The 20464-nt window shown below is 52.6% G+C and overlaps 1 protein-coding gene across 8 annotated transcripts in view; it reads right to left on the bottom strand.

The window, feature by feature from the left end:
- The window catches only part of KDM6B (lysine demethylase 6B), a 98462-nt gene that overhangs the window by 15888 nt on the left and 62110 nt on the right, over positions 1-20464 (bottom strand). For all 8 annotated transcript variants that reach the window (XM_060281901.1, XM_060281900.1, XM_060281894.1 and 5 more), the window contains 6 exons: positions 17214-19216; positions 11201-11327; positions 4282-4387; positions 2781-2986; positions 2323-2387; positions 1797-1865 (listed from right to left, as the gene is read on the bottom strand). In XM_060281901.1, coding sequence (XP_060137884.1) covers positions 1797-1865; positions 2323-2387; positions 2781-2986; positions 4282-4387; positions 11201-11327; positions 17214-19216 — 2576 coding nt within the window. The remainder of the gene's footprint in view (positions 1-1796; positions 1866-2322; positions 2388-2780; positions 2987-4281; positions 4388-11200; positions 11328-17213; positions 19217-20464) is intronic.

Genomic DNA, 20464 nt, shown 5'->3' on the forward strand with positions numbered 1-20464 from the left:
AAGCAATCATGTTTCCATCTAGTAACAACCACCAAATAATAATAATGGGGTTGGGGTGGAGACTAGGGGCCGGGGTTGGGGAGCTTCACCTGCAAAGACCAGTTATGACAACTGGAGGGAAAGCAAAGAGCTCTGTTACAGTGAGAAGGTGGCATACAATGCAATGGCAAAATACAACCACAGGGAGGCAGCATGGAGCATCACAATAGAGAGAAAGAATAAATCTAGGGCATAGCCACAGAGGGGCAGCACCGAGAAATATTAAGTCTCCTGCCTGCAAAGACAAATTATGGTCACAGAGGATCAGCAACGAGCAATGTTAAGTCTCATGCCTGCAATGGAAAATTAAGGCACAGAGGGGCAAGCAAAGAGCAATGCTCTAATGTCTGCAATGACAAATTATGGCCACAGAGCAGCAGCAATGAGCAATGTTAAGTCTCCTGCGTGCAGTGACAAATTATGGCCACAGAAGGGCAGCAACGAGCAATACTGTATTAAGTCTCCTGCCTGCAATGACAAATTATGGCCACAGAGGGGCAGCAACGAGCAATATTAAGTCTCCTGTCTGCAATGGAAAATTATGGCCACAGAGGGGCAGCAGCGAGCAATATTACTGGTAAGTCTCCTGCCAGCAATGGAAAATTATGGCCACAGAGGTGCAGCAACGAGCAATACTGTATTAAGTCTCCTGCCTGCAATGACAAATTATGGCCACAGGGGGGCAGCAATGAGCAATATTAAGTCTCCTGCCTGCAATGGAAAATTATGGCCACAGAGGGGCAGCAACGAGCAATACTGTATTAAGTCTCCTGCCTGCAATGACAAATTATGGCCACAGGGGGGCAGCAATGAGCAATATTAAGTCTCCTGCCTGCAATGGAAAATTATGGCCAAAGAAAGTCTCCTGCCTGCAATGACAAATTATGGCCACAGAAGGGCAGCAACGAGCAATATTAAGTCTCCTGCCTGCAATGGAAAATTATGGCCACAGAGGGGCAGCAACGAGCCACAAAAAAACAAGGTCATTGAGAGAGCACAAGACTTTTAATCTCAGGGTTGTAGGTTCGAGCCCCACATTGGGCACATCTACGTTGCAGACGGTTAGAGTAGATGACCCTGGGGATCCCTTCCAACTCTACAAATCTTGTTGTTGTTGTTTAGTTGTGTCCGACTCTTCGTGACCCCATGGACCATAGCACGCCTACAAATCTATGGTTCTACAATTCCATAAAATCACGATCCTCGTTTTCTTGCAGTCATAAGACACAAGGATTGTGTGTTTGCCTGTAGGAAAAACAACCCTGGCACTTCGCAGTGTAAAGGCGGGGGTAGAATTGGAGGCAGTTAAAGAGCAAAGCTCTTCTCCCTGGTTCGAAACCGGGCAGAAACAGCCTTACATTTTATGGGACCCAGGTGGCACTGTGGGTTAAACCACAAAGTCTAGGGCTTGCTGATCAGAAGGTCGGCGGTTCGAATCCCTGCAACGGGGTGAGCTCCCGTTCCTCAGTCCCAGCTCCTGCCCACCTAGCAGTTTGAAAGCACATCAAAGTGCAAGTAGATAAATAGGGACCGCTTCGGCGGGACGGGAAGATAAACGGCGTTTCCGTGCGCTGCTCTGGTTCGCCAGAAGCAGCTTTGTCATGCTGGCCACATGACCCGGAAAAACTGTCTGCGGACAAACGCCGGCTCCCTCGGCCTATAGAGCGAGATGAGTGCCGCAACCCCAGAGTCGGACACGACGGGACCTGATGGTCAGGGGCCCCTTTACCTTTAAAGAGCAAAGCAACAATTCTCACCGTTTGGCATCCGAGAGGTCAATGTTGGTCCCAAACTTGATAATGTGGTGCGGTTTCTGGTCCGGGTTGCTGCAAAGGCCAAGAAAGGAAGAGTTATGATGCAGAAGGTGCAGATAAGAGAGATGGGAGGGAATTGCCCCCCTCCCCACACCATGGCCCATTGAAACCCTCCATCCAGCCCCAAAGAAATAATAATTTATCTATGAACCGCCCCATCCCAAAAGCGTAGTAACCCCTCTCTGCCTTCTACACACCGCTCAGTCTTCAAAATTCACTCATAAAGCATTGCAGGGGGCTGGATGACATGACCCGATTAAATCATTTTGGGGGTGCAGCAGCCTGGCAGACCCTGCCCCACAACTCACGCCCTCTTTTATTTGCATTCCATTTCAAACTGTTGCAAAGCCATTCCTCCAGCAGAAATCCACCCCCCCCGCCCCCTCACTCCCCGAAATGAACAAAAACGGCAAATGCCATTGGAAACGTAAAGCAAGGTAAGGAAGGACGCTCTGGCAAGGCCTCCTACCTCGGGGGCGCCTCGGTGGTGCTGTCAGGCTCATCTGCTTCCTCGTCATCTGTCTCCTTGTCTTCCTACATCAAGAGACAGAAAGGTCAGATCGGGAATCCTCACCAATCCCCCTCCCCCAAATAACCCCCCACGCCATCCAGGAAGAGGCATTCAAGTTGGGGCACCCAATGAGAAGAAAAAGACCTTCACCCGCCAACCTTAACAATGCAGGAATACGGAGACCCCTCCCCAGCCCAAAGGGTGGCTTGCTCTATCTCCCTAAGGAGCGGGCTGGCCCACCCATTAGCCTCTGGGGTTTCCCTGGGCCGCCACCAGCTGCCTCGGGTAGCAGCAGCAAGGGGGCAGGCACCCCTTTCCGCTTTGCCTCAAGCGGCAAAATGACTTGGGCTGGCTCTGGCAGTAGGGGTGGGGGGAATGGCCCCGAGAGATGCCCCCCCCGCCTGCCGCCTTCTCACCTGGAGGGACTCCTGGAAGGAGGCCGCTTGGTACTGAGCGTATTTGGCGATGGTGGTGTGCGAGCGGCTGCTCTCGCAAGGCCACACCTGCTTCGTCCCGGAGAGGTCCCAGTTTTCGTCCGAGGGCTGCTGGACCTGCGTGCGAACCTCGACGGCGTGCTCCCCGCTCGCATCCACCAGCGTCTTTGTGCTGAACAGGCCCAGGTCTGAGGGGAGGGGAGCGGGTGTCATGGTGGGGCTTCAAGAGACCTCTGCCCCCTCCCTGTTCGCTGGCAAGTTTATGGGAGGAGGGAAAGCCCACCCTCTCCAGGCTTCCCCAGCCTGGTGCCCTCCAGATGTTTTTGGCTGGGAGTCGGAGGCAAAAACACCTGGAAGGTGCCCAGTTTGGGGCTGCCTAACCCAAGGCGAGACCTCTGAGAATCGTGACCTCTTTTTCTTTTCACTGCCCCCCACAAGGAAAAAGCGACTTCTTCAAACAAACCTCCTCCTCCTCCCGAACAACCGGATCCCAAGGGCTCACTGTGATCCTCACCGACTCACCAAGATCACATATTCCATTTTGTGGACGTCTTTTCATTAAAAGTACAGTCGTACCTCGGTTTCCAAACAGCTTGATTTTGGCTCCCAAACACCGCAAACCTGGAAGGGACTGTTCCGGTTTGCAAGCTATTTTTGGAAGCCAAAGGTCTGACGGGGCTTCCAATTGGCTGCTGGAGGCGTCTCTAGCAGCCAATCAGAAGCTGCATTTTGATTTCCGAACATTTTGGAAGTCAAATGGACTTCCGGGACGGATTCCGTTCGACTCCCGAGGTACGGATGTACACACTACCCGCTCAAAAATCTATCCGACCCCAAAGCCTCTGATTTCAAATACAGTACGATCACATCCTGCATGCGGGTTTGGTCCTGAGACCTCCATGTTTACACAAAAACACGCATACCCATGGTTGGTGGGGGAGGCAGGCCCAGAAAGAGAGGTGGAGAGCTTGCTCTCTCCTCACCAGGTCCTCCCGCTTTAACCAGCACAGAAAGAGCTTTTAAGCTTTCCGACTTAGAATCATACGAGTTGGAAGGGACCCCCAAGGCTCATCTAGTCCAACCCTCTGCAAATGCTTGCAGAACATTACCTTGCGTGATTTCAACCAGCCAGCCCCCAAGCACGCGTGGTCGAAATTGTGCAAGTTAAATGCGTGTACGGTGCGATCGAACCTACACAACGCTGCAGAAACAAACACACACTTCTCCGTTGGGAGAGCACGAGACTCTTGACCCCTCGGGGTCGTGGGTTCGAGCCCCTTGTTGGGCAAACGAGTCCTGCTTTGCAGGTGGTTGGAGTAGATGACCCTCACGGTCCCTTCCGACTCTACGATTCTTTGTGTATCCTTCCTAGGCCCAGAAGCCTCCACTTCCAACTCAGGCTCTCCTCCGCAGAGCCTCAGCCTCCAACCCGGGCGCCCTTTGACCCCCACTTCCAAACCCACAGAGCCCGCAGGATACTCACTGAGGCGGAGGGATCCGGCCAGGCCCCGGATGACAGTGATGGGGTTCTTGGGGTCAGTGCAGAACTGCAGGAGGACCGGAGAGAAAGCGTCCCGCTTGCTCTCCAACTGAAGAGGAAGGAGGAGACCCGTTAGAGGGCAAGATGCCAGGATGGGTCCCCACCCCCCACCCCTAAAAGCAAAAGCCACAGGCCTAAGGCACCCCTAGAAACAGTGACAGCAGAGCAACACAGCATCTCCTACTTTGGACCAGAGGTCCACTCAAATAAGCCCACTGCTCAGGATCAGGGTGGATAAAAATCAATGATTTTTTTGATTTAAATCAGATTTTTTTATTTAAATCAGATTTTTTTTAATAAAATGCTTTTTGAGGAAAATATATTACCATCCAAAGGTTATTCCATCATGAAATAAAGATTAGGGTTTTTTTAAAAAATTATGTAGAATAAGGTTGTATATGTTTAATTTTTTTGGTAAATAAATTCCATTAATCCATTCACAATGTCATGCTCTTCCAGAGGTTTTTGTAAGATTATGGGGCAGTTTCTCTGCCTACAAGATATTATCACAGGTGCTTGGTTTACTTTTGCAGTTCTCAAAACTGAATTTGACTCAGCAGAGATCACATGCCTTTTCTTCACAGCAAAAATGTTATAACATGAACAGGGTTGAGAAAAAGACCTTAATCCTATTGTTCTACAAACCTATGAATACAGAATCAACCCCTTCAGTGCTAAGTTTCCAGAAGTTCAGTGGACAGTATTTAAGTTTTTCATGTGTAGGCTGGGCTGACAGACAAAGTTTCTTAAAATATATATATTTTGTTTTTGTTTAGTTAACAAACATGGATGTCCAAATACAGTATGAATGATTAACCTATTAAACTGGGGATAAAAAAAAACTAATATGAAAAGTTGTTATTCTAAAAATCTTCATCTACTAGCATATTAAAGTTGTACCAGCAAGAATTAGTCTTTATGTAGAAAACTATGATTTAAATCAATCCTTACTGACTAGTGATTTAAATAATAATAATGATGATGATGATGATGATAATAATAATAATAATAATAATAATAATAATAATAATAATAATAATTTATTATTTATACCCCGCCCATCTGGCTGGGTTTCCCCAGCCACTCTGGGCGGCTTCCAACAGAAAATTAAAACACAATAATCTATTAAACATTAAAAGCCTCCCTGAACAGGGCTGCCTTCAGATGTCTTCTAAAAGTCTGGTACAGTAGTTGTTTTCCTCTTTGACATCCACAGGGCAGGCGCCACCACCGAGAAGGCCCTCTGCCTAGTTCCCTGCAACTTGGCATCTCGCAACAAGGGAACCGCCAGATTGATTTAAATCAAATCCACCCTGCTCATGATCAACAGAACCACCTAGTCCAGGCCACTGGGCCTGATTCTGCCCAGCCCCCCCCCCAAGTTGAGACTAGAGGGCCTAATGTTGCTTCAGCATCCCCCCCATCTTCAACCAGAAACTCCCCCCGCCCTTAGATCCACTAGTGGGTGCTCATTCATTGGTCAACGGTGGTCTCCACCAAGCACTTTTGAAGTCATTTGCAAGGTGGTGTTATTGCACAGTGGCTGGACTCTGCCTCCGCAGTCGGAGGCAGCGATGCTTCTGGAGAGCAGTTGCTGGAAACCACAGGAGGGGAGAGTTGCTCCTCTTGTGTTTGGGTCCTGCTTGCGGGTTTCCGAATGAGGCATCTGGTTGGCCACTGTGAGAACAGGATGCTGGGCTACTGATGGGCCACTGGATCGATCCAGCAAGCTTTCCTTGTGTCCTCAAGTTCTCCAGGTCATTTAAGAATGAGCAGGGAGGACACAGGGGGGCAGAAAGTTTGCGGAGTTCAGAGTCTACTTTTAGAAGCCGTCTTAACTGTGCAGCTACAGGAGGGATCCGGAATAATAAAAAAGAGCTGGTTGCAGTTCCGCGTCGGAAACAGTCGAGCAAAAAGGCTGCAGGATGCAGCCCATCACTCCAAAGCAGCCAGGGGGAAGGCTTTTACTCTGCTTTCCATAAAATCAAGACAAGTAGCCAAATAACGCTCCTTAGGGTGAAGAAATGGAGGCAGGAATGTCAGGAGATGGCTCTCTGGGGGCTGTTTTGGAAGTGCTGGAGGAAGGAAGTGCTGGAGGTGGGAAAAACCTCAAGGAAAACAGCCACCACCCCCAAAATAAGTCTTCTTGGAGGAGACACGTCCTGGGGTGAAGGCGAGCAAGGAGCTCCACCGGTCCAAGCTGGGCATCCAGATTCCAGATTCCAGGTCCAGGGTTTCAAAAATCTCATCTTCTGGGATGCTGAGCTAAGCTAAGAGCAGGCAGAAGGCCGTTAAACTAGCGGTGCAACTTGTTGAGGGAGGGGAGGGAGGAGGGAAGGAGGGAGGAAGGAACGGAGACTTTTGGGGAATGGCCCCCAACTCCCAAAACACAACCAAAATGGAAACTCAAGGGAGGAATTGAAAAGACAGTGGGACCATGAGTTGGAGATAGATCAAGGCGGAGGGAAAGAAAAAAAGACCTCTTTCAATGCCTTTTTCCACGCAGGAGGGCCTGAGCCGCCCAGGTGATGTGCAAGAGAATCTAATTGGTGAAAGGGAACTGGATTAAACCCTGCCTGCACAGAAACTACAGCTCTCTGCAATGTCACCTTCATAAAGCTTCAACGTACAGCAGAACAGGGTGGCCGGAGGGGAGACACCAGCAGAACTTTGTCCTAAGACAGGCATCCCCAAACTTCAGCCCTCCAGATGTTTTGGACTACAATTCCCATCTTCCCCGACCACTGGTCCTGCTAGCTAGGGATCATGGGAGTTGTAGGCCAAAACATCTGGAGGGCCGCAGTTTGGGGATGCCTGTCCTAAGAGATGCTACCCCACCAAGAAAGGACAAGTGTCGACTGACTCGAAGTGGACTGACTCCCAGCCCAGAAGTTTCATTTTGGACCAACAAATCTGGGCGCCAGAAAGTCCGGCATGGGGTGTGTGCATTGCGCCCGCAGTGGGGCTGAGGACAGTCCCTGAGTAAAGAGGGGGCAGAATGGATGATCTTCATGACCTCGAGACGCAGGAACCAGCAGAAGGGCAGGCTGGGTCAGGCAATGGAAAACTTTACTCTGAACCACAGTACCCGAGAGAGAATTGGGTGAAGGTTTGGACTGCCTGATTCAGTAATCCCAGAACCCTGTAGCTTTTTGCTCCAGAATAAATAAGGAGGAAAATGAAGGGAGTTTTACTCCAAAACAGCCGGGGGAGCCAAGGACGATGTATCCAAAAGAGACAGTGGGAAAGGATAAGGAGCACTGTTTTGGTGTGGGAATGTGGCTTTTTAAATAATAAAAAACCACGATCGTCATAATAGGTGTCTGGCTCGATGCGCTTGCATTCCAGAGGGCCAGAGGAACGAGATAAGGAAAGGCTGGCCGGAGGTTGAAAGGAGGTGAAAGGTACATTGCGCTGGGAGACAGAACCTGATTAACCCAAGGATGGAGCCCGAGAGATAAGTGGGGGGCAGGAGTGGGGGAGGCCTGGGAGGAAGAGAAGGCAGGGGGACGAGAGATGGAGGAGACCTTGCGAAACCACCTTACCTCCCCTCCTTGCTTGATCCAGGAAATCCAGCGCTGAGAGCGGCCGTGGGGAGCCCCCTCCGACTCGCCAGATGTTGCTGAACTACATCTCCCACCATTGCTAGCCATCGGCCATGACTGCTGGCGGAGGGAATTGTAGATACACCGAAAAGAAGGTATTTTTTTTACACCAAGAACTCTGGCCATAAATTTCCATGTTAGGAATAAATCCTACTTGTGAGTTACCGTCAAATAAGGTATGTATTCTGTTAAGACTAACAGTCTTGAACAGAACAAATGAATACAAACAAGAAATGAGCTTCAAGTTCACTAGAGTATATGAAGTTTGAAATAAATGTTACAACTTAGAAAATAATAGTACATTACAGTGTAAAGACACAAAAGATATCAACTAATAATATTCGTAAATATCAGTCCGATTTCAGAAGTGTTCAAAAGGGTCGTTTTATATAGAGCCGGAATGCCGGGTCGATTCAGTAAAAGAACCCAGGTCAGGGCGTGTTGACTTGTGAAATAGAATTCTGTGTTTTTCAAATATCGTGTCTTGAGTTTGTGGAGATCAGCGTGTATCTAAATCTTTCCATGCGTAGAAAGATTTAGATACGCATAGAAAGATAAAACAACCCTTTTGAACACTTTTGAAATTGGACTGATATTTATGAATATTATTAGTTGATATCTTTTGTGTCTTTACACTGTAATGTACTATTATTTTCTAAGTTGTAGCATTTATTTCGAACTTCATATACTCTAGTGAACTTGAAGCTCATTTCTTGTTTGTATTCATTTGTTCTGTTCAAGACTGTTAGCCTTACCAGAATACATACCTTATTTGACTGCAACTCACGAGTAGGATTTATTCCTAACATGGAAATTTCTGGCCAGAGTTCTTGGTGTAAAAAAAACCCCTTCTTTTCGGTGCTGGTGGAGGGAGGCTGATGGGAGTTGTAGTTCGGAATCATCCCGGAGGGCTGAAGCTTCCCCCCCCCCGGGCTTACAGCCCCCTCGCAATGGGGGGCTGCCTGGTCCCCCAAGCAAGGGGGAAGCCCACCCGCTAGGGCTGGGCGATATCAGCAGTCCAACATCGCGGTGTATCGCCAGCCAAACATGGCGGTTTGGCAATATACCGCGATGGCAGTCGAGCAGTTTAAAGATGCAGAGGAAGGAACAAGCTGTTTCGGCGCCTCGCCAATGCAGTTTGCTTCTCTCTCTGCCGTCTGCTCTTCATCCCGGTGGTCCTGGGCGATATATAGCGCCTGGGCCTACCACTCACCCCTCTCCCAAGTGATGGCTTCTGTGGTCCAAACTGCTCTTTTGTTGCCACCGAGTTTCTCCAAAATTTTCAGCCAATATCCAACGCGCTGTAAGCGAGATCCTAGCTGGGCGAGGCAGGACCAGCTCAAGGCGTTTTGCTGCCTGAGGCGGCTGCATCCTCCGAACAAACGATAGGGCCGGGGTAGAGGGCTGAAGGCACCGAGGTTTCAATTAGCCAATGGTGAGATCAAAGGCATTGCGGTGGATGTGTGTGGCTGCTTCCAGCCGAGGGTCAAGGCCGGGCAAGCGGAAATAAGCCAGGTGCCTTATCTCCCTCCCTATCTAGGGACAAGAAGCAACAGGGAGACATTGAGCCAGGAGGTGGATCCCACTGGCAGAATGAGAGAGGGCAGAGGGAAAGGTTTCCCAAAGGGACTACAACACCCCTTAGGCCTTAGGGGATTAAGGGGAGAGAAAGGGAGCAAGATTTCGCCTCTGCACACAGACTCTGGGATGCAGGCAACTTAATGGGCAGGCAGAACAATTGATTGATTGATTGATAGATAGATCGATAGATAGGCAGGCACTAGGAAGGATCTCGCAGAACGGCCTTAAAAGTTAAAATTTAAGAGGCCAGTCCTCTTTGCGGTCCACACTGCTAAGGTCAAAGGGCCATCTTAAAAGAGAAAGATCAGAGCTGTTTGGAAAGAGGAGGCAATGGCGTTTTCTAAAGGTGGATGCTGTCGCAGCAAGATTAAGAATATGGCTCACTTGCTTAATAAGTAAACGAATGCATTTATTTAATGGCCTAACAGAGAAGTTGGTGATGAGCTCATTATATGGGGAAGGGCGATATTTATTTATTTCTAATGGCCAACAGCTGCCTTTGACGTGGAGAAAGTAACCTTGGAAGCATTGCAAAAAGGAGGAGAAAGAATAATCAGGAGTTCAGTGGTCCTTTGGTTCTCAAACGCCTTGGCTGACACAAACAACTTGGAACCCAAACACTGCAAACCCGGAAGTAAGTGTTCCGGTTTGCGAACTTTTTTTGGAAGCCAAACGTGCTCCGTTTTGAGTGTCACGCTGCCGATTTGAGTGCCACACGTCCATTTGGAGTGTTACGCTGAGGTCTGTCTGTTTTTGTTGTTTATTTGACATTTTTGTTTCTGCGCCTCTTTTTGTTTTGTTTTTGTGACTCTGTGGAACCCAGTTCAGCTACTGATGGATTGATTGTGTGACTGCAGTACATTGTTTATTGCTTTTCGTTTTATGGATCAATGGTCTCGTTAGATAGTAAAATTCATGTCAAATTGCTGTTTTAGGGGTTGTTTTTAAAAGTCTGGAACGGATTAATCCGTTTTGCATTGCTTTCTATGGGAAGGCGCGCCTTGCTTTTGGAACGCTTTGGTTTTGGAACGGACTTCCGGAACGGATTAAGTTTGAGAACCAAGGTACCACTGCACAGTGATAAAAAATAAAAAACCAAGTCAAAAACAGGAGGGGGTTAAGGAGTGGGGGATGGGAGGATGAGCATGTCTGTTTGGGGGGGAAATCGGGGAGGGGGAACACAGATCAACAAGCATAGCCCCTCCTTCGCGGACTCGGCCGACATGCCCCAGTCCTCCCCAGACTCCACTCAGCCCCAATCCCTGGGCTGGGTGACCCAGCCATTCTGGAAGCACCCCTCGATCACCCCTAGGTCAGTGGGGGGTGTCAATGGATGCACGGGGGGGTGTCACCCCCATGCGCTTCAGGGCAACCGCACCACGGAGGGGCGGATTCTGCAGCTGGAATTGCAGGAGGTCGCTCCTTGTTGCTCCAGTGCAGCTTCTGCCGGCCATAGGAGAGCCGCGCCCGGCTCTCTCTGACCTCCTGGAATTTCACCAGGCTAACTCCCCTCTGCAGCCATGAGGGCTAGAACCTTGGGATGTGGCTTGAACGTCAGAATTTGAACCCAGTGCTGGTGCAGCGCAGAGCCCCGTTTATCAACGCCCCCTCCCCAGTTAATCCAACAAAACGCTCCCTTTGCCCTCTCCCCGTCACCCCGCAAAACTGGGACTCACGTATATGCTGGGGGTCGGGGGGTTGAGCTTTTCTCGCGGGAGCTTCTCATCCACGTTGATCTGAGGTTTGACCGAGTGGCTGGGCAGCAAGTAGGACTCCTTGAACTTCCCTTTCACCTTGGCATGCCTGGAGGAAGGGTGAGGGAAGCAGGAGAGTCAGTGATGGACAATAATAATAATAATAATAATAATAATAATAATAATAATAATAATTTATACCCCGCCCATCTGGCAGGGTTTCCCCAGCCACTCTGGGTGGCTCCCAACAGAATATTTTTTAAAATGATAAGACATCAAACATTAAAAAACTTCCCTAAACAGGCCTGCCTACAGATGTCTTCTAAAAGTCAGATAGTTGTTTATTTCCTTGACATCTGCTGGGAGGGCGTTCCACAGGGTGGGCACCACCACCGAGAAGGCCCTCTGCCTGGTTCCCTGTAACCTCACTTCCCACAGTGAGAGAACTGCCAGAAGGCCCTCGGAGCTGGATCTCTATGTCCGGGCTGAACAATGGGGGTGGAGACGCTCCTTCAGGTATACTGGGCCTTTGAGGCTGTTTAGGGCTTTCAAGGTCACCACCAACACTTTGAATTGTGCCCGGAAACGTCCTGGGAGCCAATGTAGGTCTTTCTGGACCGGTGTTATGTGGTCTTGGCGGCTGCTCCCAGTCACCAGTCTAGCTGCCGCATTCTGGATTAGGTATAGTTTCTGGGTTGCCTTCAAAGAGCGCATTGCAGTAGTCCAAGCGAGAGATAACTAGAGCATGCACCACTCTGGCAAGACAGTCCACAGGCAGGTAGGGTCTCAGCCTGCGTACCAGATGGAGCTGATAGACAGCTGCCCTGGACACAGAATTGACCTGTGCCTCCATGGACAGCGGTGAGTCCAAAATGACTCCCAGGCTGTGCACCTGATCCTTTAGGGTCACGGTTACCCCATTCAGGACCAGGGAGTCCTCCACACCTGTCCTCCAAAAACAGTACTTCTGTCTTGTCAGGATTCAACCTTAATCTGTTAGCTGCCATCCATCCTCCAACCACTTCCAGACACTCACACAGGACCACACAGGACCTTCACTGGTTCTGATTTGAAAGAGAGGTAGAGCTGGGTATCATCTGCATATTGCTGAACACTCAGCCCAAACCCCCAAACTGCCCAGAGAAAAGGGGCAGTGGAGGAGTCTGGGGGCAGCCTCAAGGGGCAACAGCTCCTTCCATAAACCTTTCAAATTCCAAAACTGAGGGGTGCAAAAAAGTTGCCACTTGACTTGGGAATTCAAAAGATGTATCAGTTAGATTAATATGATTTAGTTTTGCTTGGCCAGTAAAATTGCAGAGAAATAATTAAAAATGATTGCCAAGAATTTGCAGTTATATTATTATTATTAGGCATTTTCAGAAGGTAAAATTAAAATTCTTCCGTTTCCCGAAAGCAGTTTACGTACTTCATCAAACACAGACTTACCAAGCTAAATGTTGCCCAACCCCAGAAATAATAGTAAAATCCTCAGACTCCAAAAAGACCCCTCACTGAAGAAATTTCCAAAAAAACCTCCCCCCTAAAATGGCATGGCTTACTGGTGGATCAGCTCTTTCCCAGTGAACCATCCCAGGAGGCCTCGTGAATTCAAGCTGTTAGCAAGCCCGTCACATTTATTTATTCTATTTTTATAAAAATACTGACGCTAGCAGTATTAATTGTAAATCTACATGCATGCATCAAAGCAGTTTACAGCACTAGAAACATAAAACTCCGCAACAGAACCTGTATTAAGAAGTTAAAAAGAGACATAAGTTAACCATCTAGCGTGAGAGTCAGAAACCAGAAGCCCAATGTGGGCCCTGCTCCAGACCTATCTACCTGCCCCCTAAAAAACTCACACACCCCTTGCTGGAGTGCGTCCTTCAACTCTGATACTGCTTCCTTGCCTTGATGGAGGAGAGAGGGAAAAGCACGACAGCAAGCGTAAAAACTCACAGACAGCGCAGAGGAAACATCGACTTTTTTGCTCCGCCCCGTTTTGCCTCTGGCTCCACCCACCACTGGGCACGCGGCCCTCGGGAGGCTTCCCAGAATGGAATGTGGCCCTTGGGCCTGAGAAAGGTTCCCCGGCAGAACCTGACACTCAGGCTTCTTTTTAACAGCCTGGGGAGATTCTATTCCTGCCCGAGTCCCCTGCAGAGACCCCCACAAATGAGTCAAGGCCAGCCCGTGGCACCCCTTGGCGAGAAGGGTGCCCCAGAGCACGTGCAAAGCGACGGCCTGGAACCAGAGACGCCCTCCCCCCCCCCGCAGCCACGTTGGGCTTAAGAGGGCACAATATAGCGTTTACCTTTCTGGCAAAATTTCACCTGCTGGAGAGAACATGGGAAGGGGCAAGCCGTGCCCACTGGGGCACGGGAGAGATCGCCTTTGGCCCCAGTTCCGTGGGGCGCTGCGTCCCACTCAGAATCTTCCCTTTCCTCCGCTTCGAACCCCAAGGCCTCCTTGCCTCCCTCCGGCTGCCAAGTCCCTTATCTGGGTTGACCCTTGCCCCCACGCCTGCCTGCCCTGGGAGTTTGCAAAGAGGAGCAGAGAGCTACTTTTCTGGAAAAAAGCAGAGACAGACCAAACCCTCCGATAGCAGAACTTTTCGGGGAAGCCGTCCGGCACGCAACGCACTCCGACGCCCTCCATTCCGCACAGCCGCCTCCGTTATCAGGCCTGCCTTACTCCTCCTCCTCCTTCTCCCTCCTCCAGTCTCCCATAGGGCTCCCTCTGCCCTAGAGACACAATATACCCCTCCCATTCGTGATGCGGAGGCCCGGGATTTCAGCAACCACCTTCGCCCCAAACCAAGCCTGCGCAGCCATGCTGAGGGTTTTGAAAGAGGTGTGTGCACAGTTTCCGAGCTCTCAAGCGATGCTGCAAAGGGATTTACTCATTCGATCTGCACCCTGCCCTTTCTCCAAAGACCCCCACCAGCAACCGAGCCCAGCGTGGGGGAAGCGGAGGGGTGCGGGAGACAAGAGAGAGGAGGCAGGAGTGGGGACACTGAGCTCTGCTCCCCGCTTTTCTGCGCACTAGGTTAGCTCTCAGAAACTGTCCATGGCGTGCCCTGATTTGCAAGTGCTCGGGGGCAGGTCCAGGTTTAAAGGGACAGGTCTTACGAGTGTCTTTTGGGCAGGGCCGCAGCCCAGTTGGCAGAGAAAATTCCAGGTGCGATCCCGGCCCGACGGCACTGGCTGCCGGTTAAGTTTCCGGGCCCAATTCAAAGTGCTGGTGTCGTAAAGCCTGACGTGGCTCAGGACCGCAATACTGCCAGGACCCATACGGACCGACCCGGACCCTGAGATGAACATCTGAGGCCCTTCTCTGTGTGCCCCTCCCCCCCGCACGAGAGGTCCAGAGGGTAGCAACACCAGAACAGGGCCTTTTCTGCGGTGGCTCCTCTGCCTGGCACTAGACAAAAACGATCCTCTTTACCCAGGCCTTCAGCCATTAAATCTACGGCCTGTTCAATGTGGAAGGGGCACTGTAACTATGGTTTTTTAATTAACATGCTGCGTATTATGTTTTTGTTATTGCGCTGCGTGAATTATGTTCTTGCCCTGGGAATCTTTGGATAAAGGGCGGTATATAAATGGAATAAATAATAAAAATTATAATCCCCGACAGCGTCTCTGGGGAGGGCTGGCAGAACCCGGTGCCCTGCCTGAACCCGGGGAGAGCTGCCAGTCAGAGTAGGCCAATGGTCTGACTACTTTAGGACAGGGGTCAGCAAACTTTTTCAGCAGGGGACCAATCGACTGTCCCTCAGAATTTAGGGGGGGGAGGGCCGGACTAAATTGCGGGGTGGGGATGAATGAATTCCTATGCCCCACAAATAACCCAGAGATGCATTTTATATAAAAGGACTCATGTAAAAACACGCTGATTCCCGGACCGTCCGTGGGCCGGATTGAGAAGGCGATTGGGCCGGATCCAGCCCCCGGGCCTTAGTTTGCCTACCCATGCTTTAGGACAGGGGTCAGCAAACTTTTTCAGCAGGGGGCCGGTCCACTGTCCCTCAGACCTTGTGGGGGGCCGGACTATATTTTGAAGAAAAAAAAATACAGTATGAACGAATTCCTCTGCCCCACAAAGAACCCAGAGCTGCATTTTAAATAAAAGGACACATTCTACTCATGTAAAAACATGCCAATTCCCGGACCGTCCGCGGGCCGGATTTAGAAGGCGATTGGGCCGCATCCGGCCCCTGGGCCTTAGTTTGGGCACCCCTGCTTTAGGAGGACGCTCCCTGTGTACCTCTATGCCGTGCATGGCTTGCCCCACAGACCCACACCCCACCCAAACCCATGCCTTGGGTGGATGCCCCCTGCCCCTCGACCCTGCCATGCACCCCACTTCCCAAACCCCCACTGGGCATCTTTTCCCCAGCCGCAGGGCCACAGGGTCCCTGGGTTGGCCACGCAACCTTTGCAGGTTCGAGGGTGAAACCGCAAGAGGCCATTTCCAAAAGGGAGGGGGCAAAACACACCAGGCCCACCCCTGAGAGGAAGGCCTTTTCCCAACATCAAAATGCGACACCACGTCACAGGAGAAATGGCAAGGGAGGGGGGGGGGAAGAAGAGTCAGGCTCATCTTGCAACCCAGGTGCTTCGCTTTTAAATAAGGAACAAGCTTCTAGTCCTCATTTGTGCTAAGCATGTGGGCCCTGCCTAAAATGATTTTGGAAGCTAGCAAGCGGCAGCTAGGTAAGGTTCCAAACCGTGGGGATGGGCAATCAGTGCAGCTCAGCCAGAATTCCCCCCCCGGCCCCCAAATTTTCAAATGCAGAATAGAATAAGAGAAATTCCAGGCCGTATGGGAGTCATACGGTAATGGTAAAGGATCCCTGGACCATTAAGTCCAGTTAAAGGTCACTATGGGGATGTGGCGCTCATCTCACTTTCAGGCTGAGGGAGCCGGCGTTTGGTCACAGACAGCTTTCCGGGTCCTGACTAAACCGCTTCTGGCGCAACGGGACACCGTGACGGAAACCAGAGTGCACGGAAACGCCGTTTACCTTCCCGCTGTAGCGGTCCCTATTTATCTACTTGCACTTTGACGTGCTTTCGAACTGCTAGGTTGGCAGGAGCCGGGACAGAGCAACGGGAGCTCACCCCGTCGCAGGGATTCGAACCGCCGATGGTTTAGACCACAGCATTGTCCAAGTGCGCTCATTCAAACTGGGGGGGCTAGGAACCTGCAGTCTTCCAGGTGACGCCAGACCACAGCTCCCATCATTCCCTGCTGGCTGCTGGGAGTTGTAGTCCAAAACAAGCTCTTTTTGTGCCAAATTCGCTTGGCAGGAAAAGAGCTTCCAAGCTCTCTACTTTGGTTTGAAGGCAAGGCGTTCTCAGCACATGGGCAGCCTAGGGATGCTCACGAGCGAGAGATCTACGAAAAACCTGCGGTGACGCATCCCAGAGCAGTGCGCCGATGTGCTGTGCTTTGATACCAGGGGCAGAGGGAGGAGGCCGCAAAACGGAAGAGAGGGAGTTCATATTTCTGCTATGCATTTTGTGGTTTCTACATTGCAATTTCAGGGACCCAGGGGGCGCTGTGGGTTAAACCACTGAGCCTAGGGCTTGCTGATCAGAAGGTTGGCGGTTCGAATCCCTGTGACGGGGTGAGCTCCCTTTGCTTGGTCCCAGCTCCTGCCCACCTAGCAGTTCGAAAGCACGTCAAAGTGCAAGTAGATAAATAGGTACTGCTACAGCTGGAAGGTAAACGGCGTTTCCATGTGCTGCTCTGGTTTGCCAGAAGCGGCTTTGTCGTGCTGGCCACATGACCTGGAAGCTATACGCCGGCTCCCTCGGCCAATAATGCGAGATGAGCGCGCAACCCCAGAGTCGGTCACGACTGGACCTAATGGTCAGGGGTCCCTTTACCTTTTACATTGCAATTTCACGTTGTGAACTGCCCCAAGATCTACGGACGGAGAGCGGCAGGCAGATTTAATAAATAAAATAAGAAGGCAGGCACTCACTTGCTTGCCCGCACCACTTCGGCCGCCGAATGGTTGATGGTGAGCTCTCCCAGGGGGATCCTGCGCTCCTCCACCTCGGAGGCGATGAACGTCTCCTTGTCTCCGCTCTCCACCTTGATCAGCCGGATCTTCAGCTCCTTGGGCGGGCCTTCCGTGAACGAGCGCAGCTTCAGCAGGTCAGCCGAGCACACCACCGTGGAGCCCGCGCCGACGGCCCCTTCCTCCTTCTTGACGGGGGGCGGACGGCGCTCGGGCTGCGGGGCGGCCGGGGGGTGTGGGGGCGGCTTGGCGCCGTTCTCCCGCGCCTGGCTCTCCGAGCTCTGCACGTCGAGGCTGCCCAGGATCTGGCGGTTCTTCTCTTTGCGGGCCTTGCCTTCCCGGTGCCGGCGCGACCCGTCCTTGCTGGAGCGGCGGTGCCTCCGGTGCTCGCGGTCCCTCTTCCGGGACTCGTCCTTGGGGCGCTGGGCAGGAGCCGGAGGAGGAAGAGGCGGGAGCGGCGGGATGGTCAGTGTCACGGGAGAGGAAAGGGGAGGGGGTGGGGGCGGGAGGGGTGTCGGCGTGGCTGTAGAAGGGGGGCTCTTTTCCCTCTCCGCTCGCTCCACCAAGGTCTCGCAGGCGCGGCTGATTTCCTCCAGCACCTCCGACTCTGTCTTGATGGGCCGGGGGGCGGGTGGAGGGGGCGGAGAGCTGGCCGCCTGCTCCCCCATCGCTCCCGCGGCCCAGCCTTGGCTTGAGGTAGAGAAGTGGGGCGCGGACCCCGGGCTGGCGCTGGCCGGGGAAGCGATCTTAGCACCTGGGGGGGTCAGCAGCTTGGGCCGATAGGAGTGCTTCTGCCCTTCCAGCATGTTGGCCAAAGACTTCAGCAGGGAGGCCGTGCTGTGGTGGGGGAACTTGCCCGGCCCGCCGGCGGTCGCGGCAGCGGCCTGGGGCCGCTCCTCCGGGTCCCGCTTGCCGTAGCGGTAAAGGCAGGGCGGCTCCGGCGGGTCCTGCCCCAGTGGTTTGGGGTAGTCGAAGGAGGCGTTGGGCGGGGCGGGGGGCTTTGGTCTGGCCAAAGGCGGGGGGCTGGGGAGCAGCGGGGCCGGTGGCGGTGGCGGCGGAAAGCTCTCCTCGCGCTCCTCCTCCCCGCGCAGGATCGATTCGTCCAGCATCTTCATGATATTGGCCAGGCCATCCGGCAGGATCTTGGAGAACTCGGGGGGCTCCTCAAACTGGTCCTCCAGCTGGGGGCTGGTGAAGCCAAAGAGCCTCTCGTGTGCGGGCTCCGCTGCAGGGGGCGCTGCCGAGGGCTCCGGCGTCTTTGGATAGGAGGCCCGGGGCAGGGGCGGGGGCGGCAGGGGCAGCGTTGGCGGCTGAGGGGGGCTCTCCGGGGACCCGAAGGTTCCTGAGGTAATCGTGGGGCTCCCTGGGGCCGAGGCCCTGGGGCCGCCGGGGCCCTTCTCCTCTTGGGTGCTTTCCGGCATCCAGTAGCCAGCGGCTGCCGGGTTGGGTTTGGGGCTGGCTGATCTTTGGGGGCTGGCCTTCTCCTCGGCCCCTTCTCCGGGGAGCGAGAAGGGCCCTTTCTGGCTGCTGGCGTTGGAATCCTGGAAGCTGTGCCCCGAGTCGCAGGCCCCGAGAGGGGAAGTGTCCCCCCGCGGCGGCTCCCCGCACCCAAAGAGAATGTCGCCCAGGGGGTCGCTGCTGGCTTTTGCATCCCCTCCTTTGCTGCCAAACGCCGGGCCTTTCAGCCAGGGCAAGGGGGGTGCTGGCGGAGGAGGCGGGGGTGGGGGCAGAGGGGGAGGGGGCGGTGGGCACTGCGGAGCTGTGGGTGCCTGGGCAACTGCTGGTGGAGGCCCCCTGGCGATGGGCGGAGGGGGAGGCATGCGAGAGCAGGGCAGGTTGCGAGGGGCAAGGCAAGGAGCTGGCCGGGGCGGCGGTGGCTGCTGCTGCAAGGGTGCTTTGCGGCCCCCGTTCTCCTGGGCGGGACTGGGTGGCTCCAATGCCGGCGTTTGGTAATGGTCGGAACCCTGTGGGATGGACAGAAGGAAGAGCCAATCAGAAAGGGATTGTCCTCCCCACCTCCCAGGCCTACTGCTCCCTCCTTCGCCCCGCGAGAGAGCAGGCTTATTCACACACCGCCCATCCACCAACGGACTCAGGGTCCCGGTGTTCTGCTCAGGTACGCTTCGTGCCCTAGACCAGGCACCCCCAAACTCGGCCCTCCAGATGTTTTGGGACTACAACTCCCATGATCCCTAGCTAACAGGGCCCAGTGGTCAGGGATGATGGGAATTGTAGTCCAAAAACACCTGGAGGGCTGAGTTTACCTATGCCTGCTCTAGACTCATCCTCAGCGACCCCTACCCTATAGAAAGCATTGTTCAGAACAGCTGCTTGCGCAACCCACTCGGGGTGATAATAGCACAATAGAATGGTGCACCCCCCTCTCTGTGGGGCTACCCTTGATCCGGAAGCTGCAGCACAACTGCTTAGAGGAGGGTGGCCTCGTCAGCTTATGTCACCCGTGATCAGGGATCTGCACCCGCTGCCAATTTGCTGCCGGGCAAAGTTCAAGGTGTTACTATCAGTATATCCAACCCTTGACAACGGGCGAGCAGTTTCCCTATGAAACTGACTTTCCCCACTTTGCCGCTTCGATCGGCAGAACTGGATCCGTCCCAAGTGCCACATAATTCCTGTTCCGCATTTATAAGAACCTGGTTGTTTAGTGCAGTGTTTCCCAACCTTGTGCCTCCAGCTGTTTTCGGACTACAATTCCCATCATTCCTGACCACTGGTCTTGCTAGCTAGGGATGATGGGAGTTGTAGTCCCAAAACATCTGGAGGCACAAGGTTGGGAAACACTGGTTTAGTGCAGCAGTACCTATGAAACTTTGGAACTCCCTGCCTATTGATAGCAAGCAAGCTCCTTCACTGCACTGTGTCCCTGTTTAGACAAGCCTACCTGGGTGCTTAGAAAGCGGAGGCGATTTTAATCTGCCCTAGCATTTAAACTTTTGTATGTCTCAGAATCGCAGAACTGTAGCGTCGGGACCACGAGGGCCACCTGGTTCAAATCCCTGCAACCCAGGAATCTTTCGCCCAATGTGGGACTCGAACTCATGACCCCGAGAGCCTCACGCTCTGCCAACTGAGTTATATTGCTAGTGTCATTGTGATTTTCCCTCCCTTGTTTTATCTTTTTTTTGTAAACCGCTTTGAGGGGTTTCTTCCCTTGCGACAGAGCGGTGCCAAAATTTTATGAAATGAGCGGA

Source organism: Zootoca vivipara, chromosome 13, assembly GCF_963506605.1.
Source record: "Zootoca vivipara chromosome 13, rZooViv1.1, whole genome shotgun sequence".
Classification (NCBI taxonomy): Eukaryota; Metazoa; Chordata; class Lepidosauria; order Squamata; family Lacertidae; genus Zootoca; species Zootoca vivipara.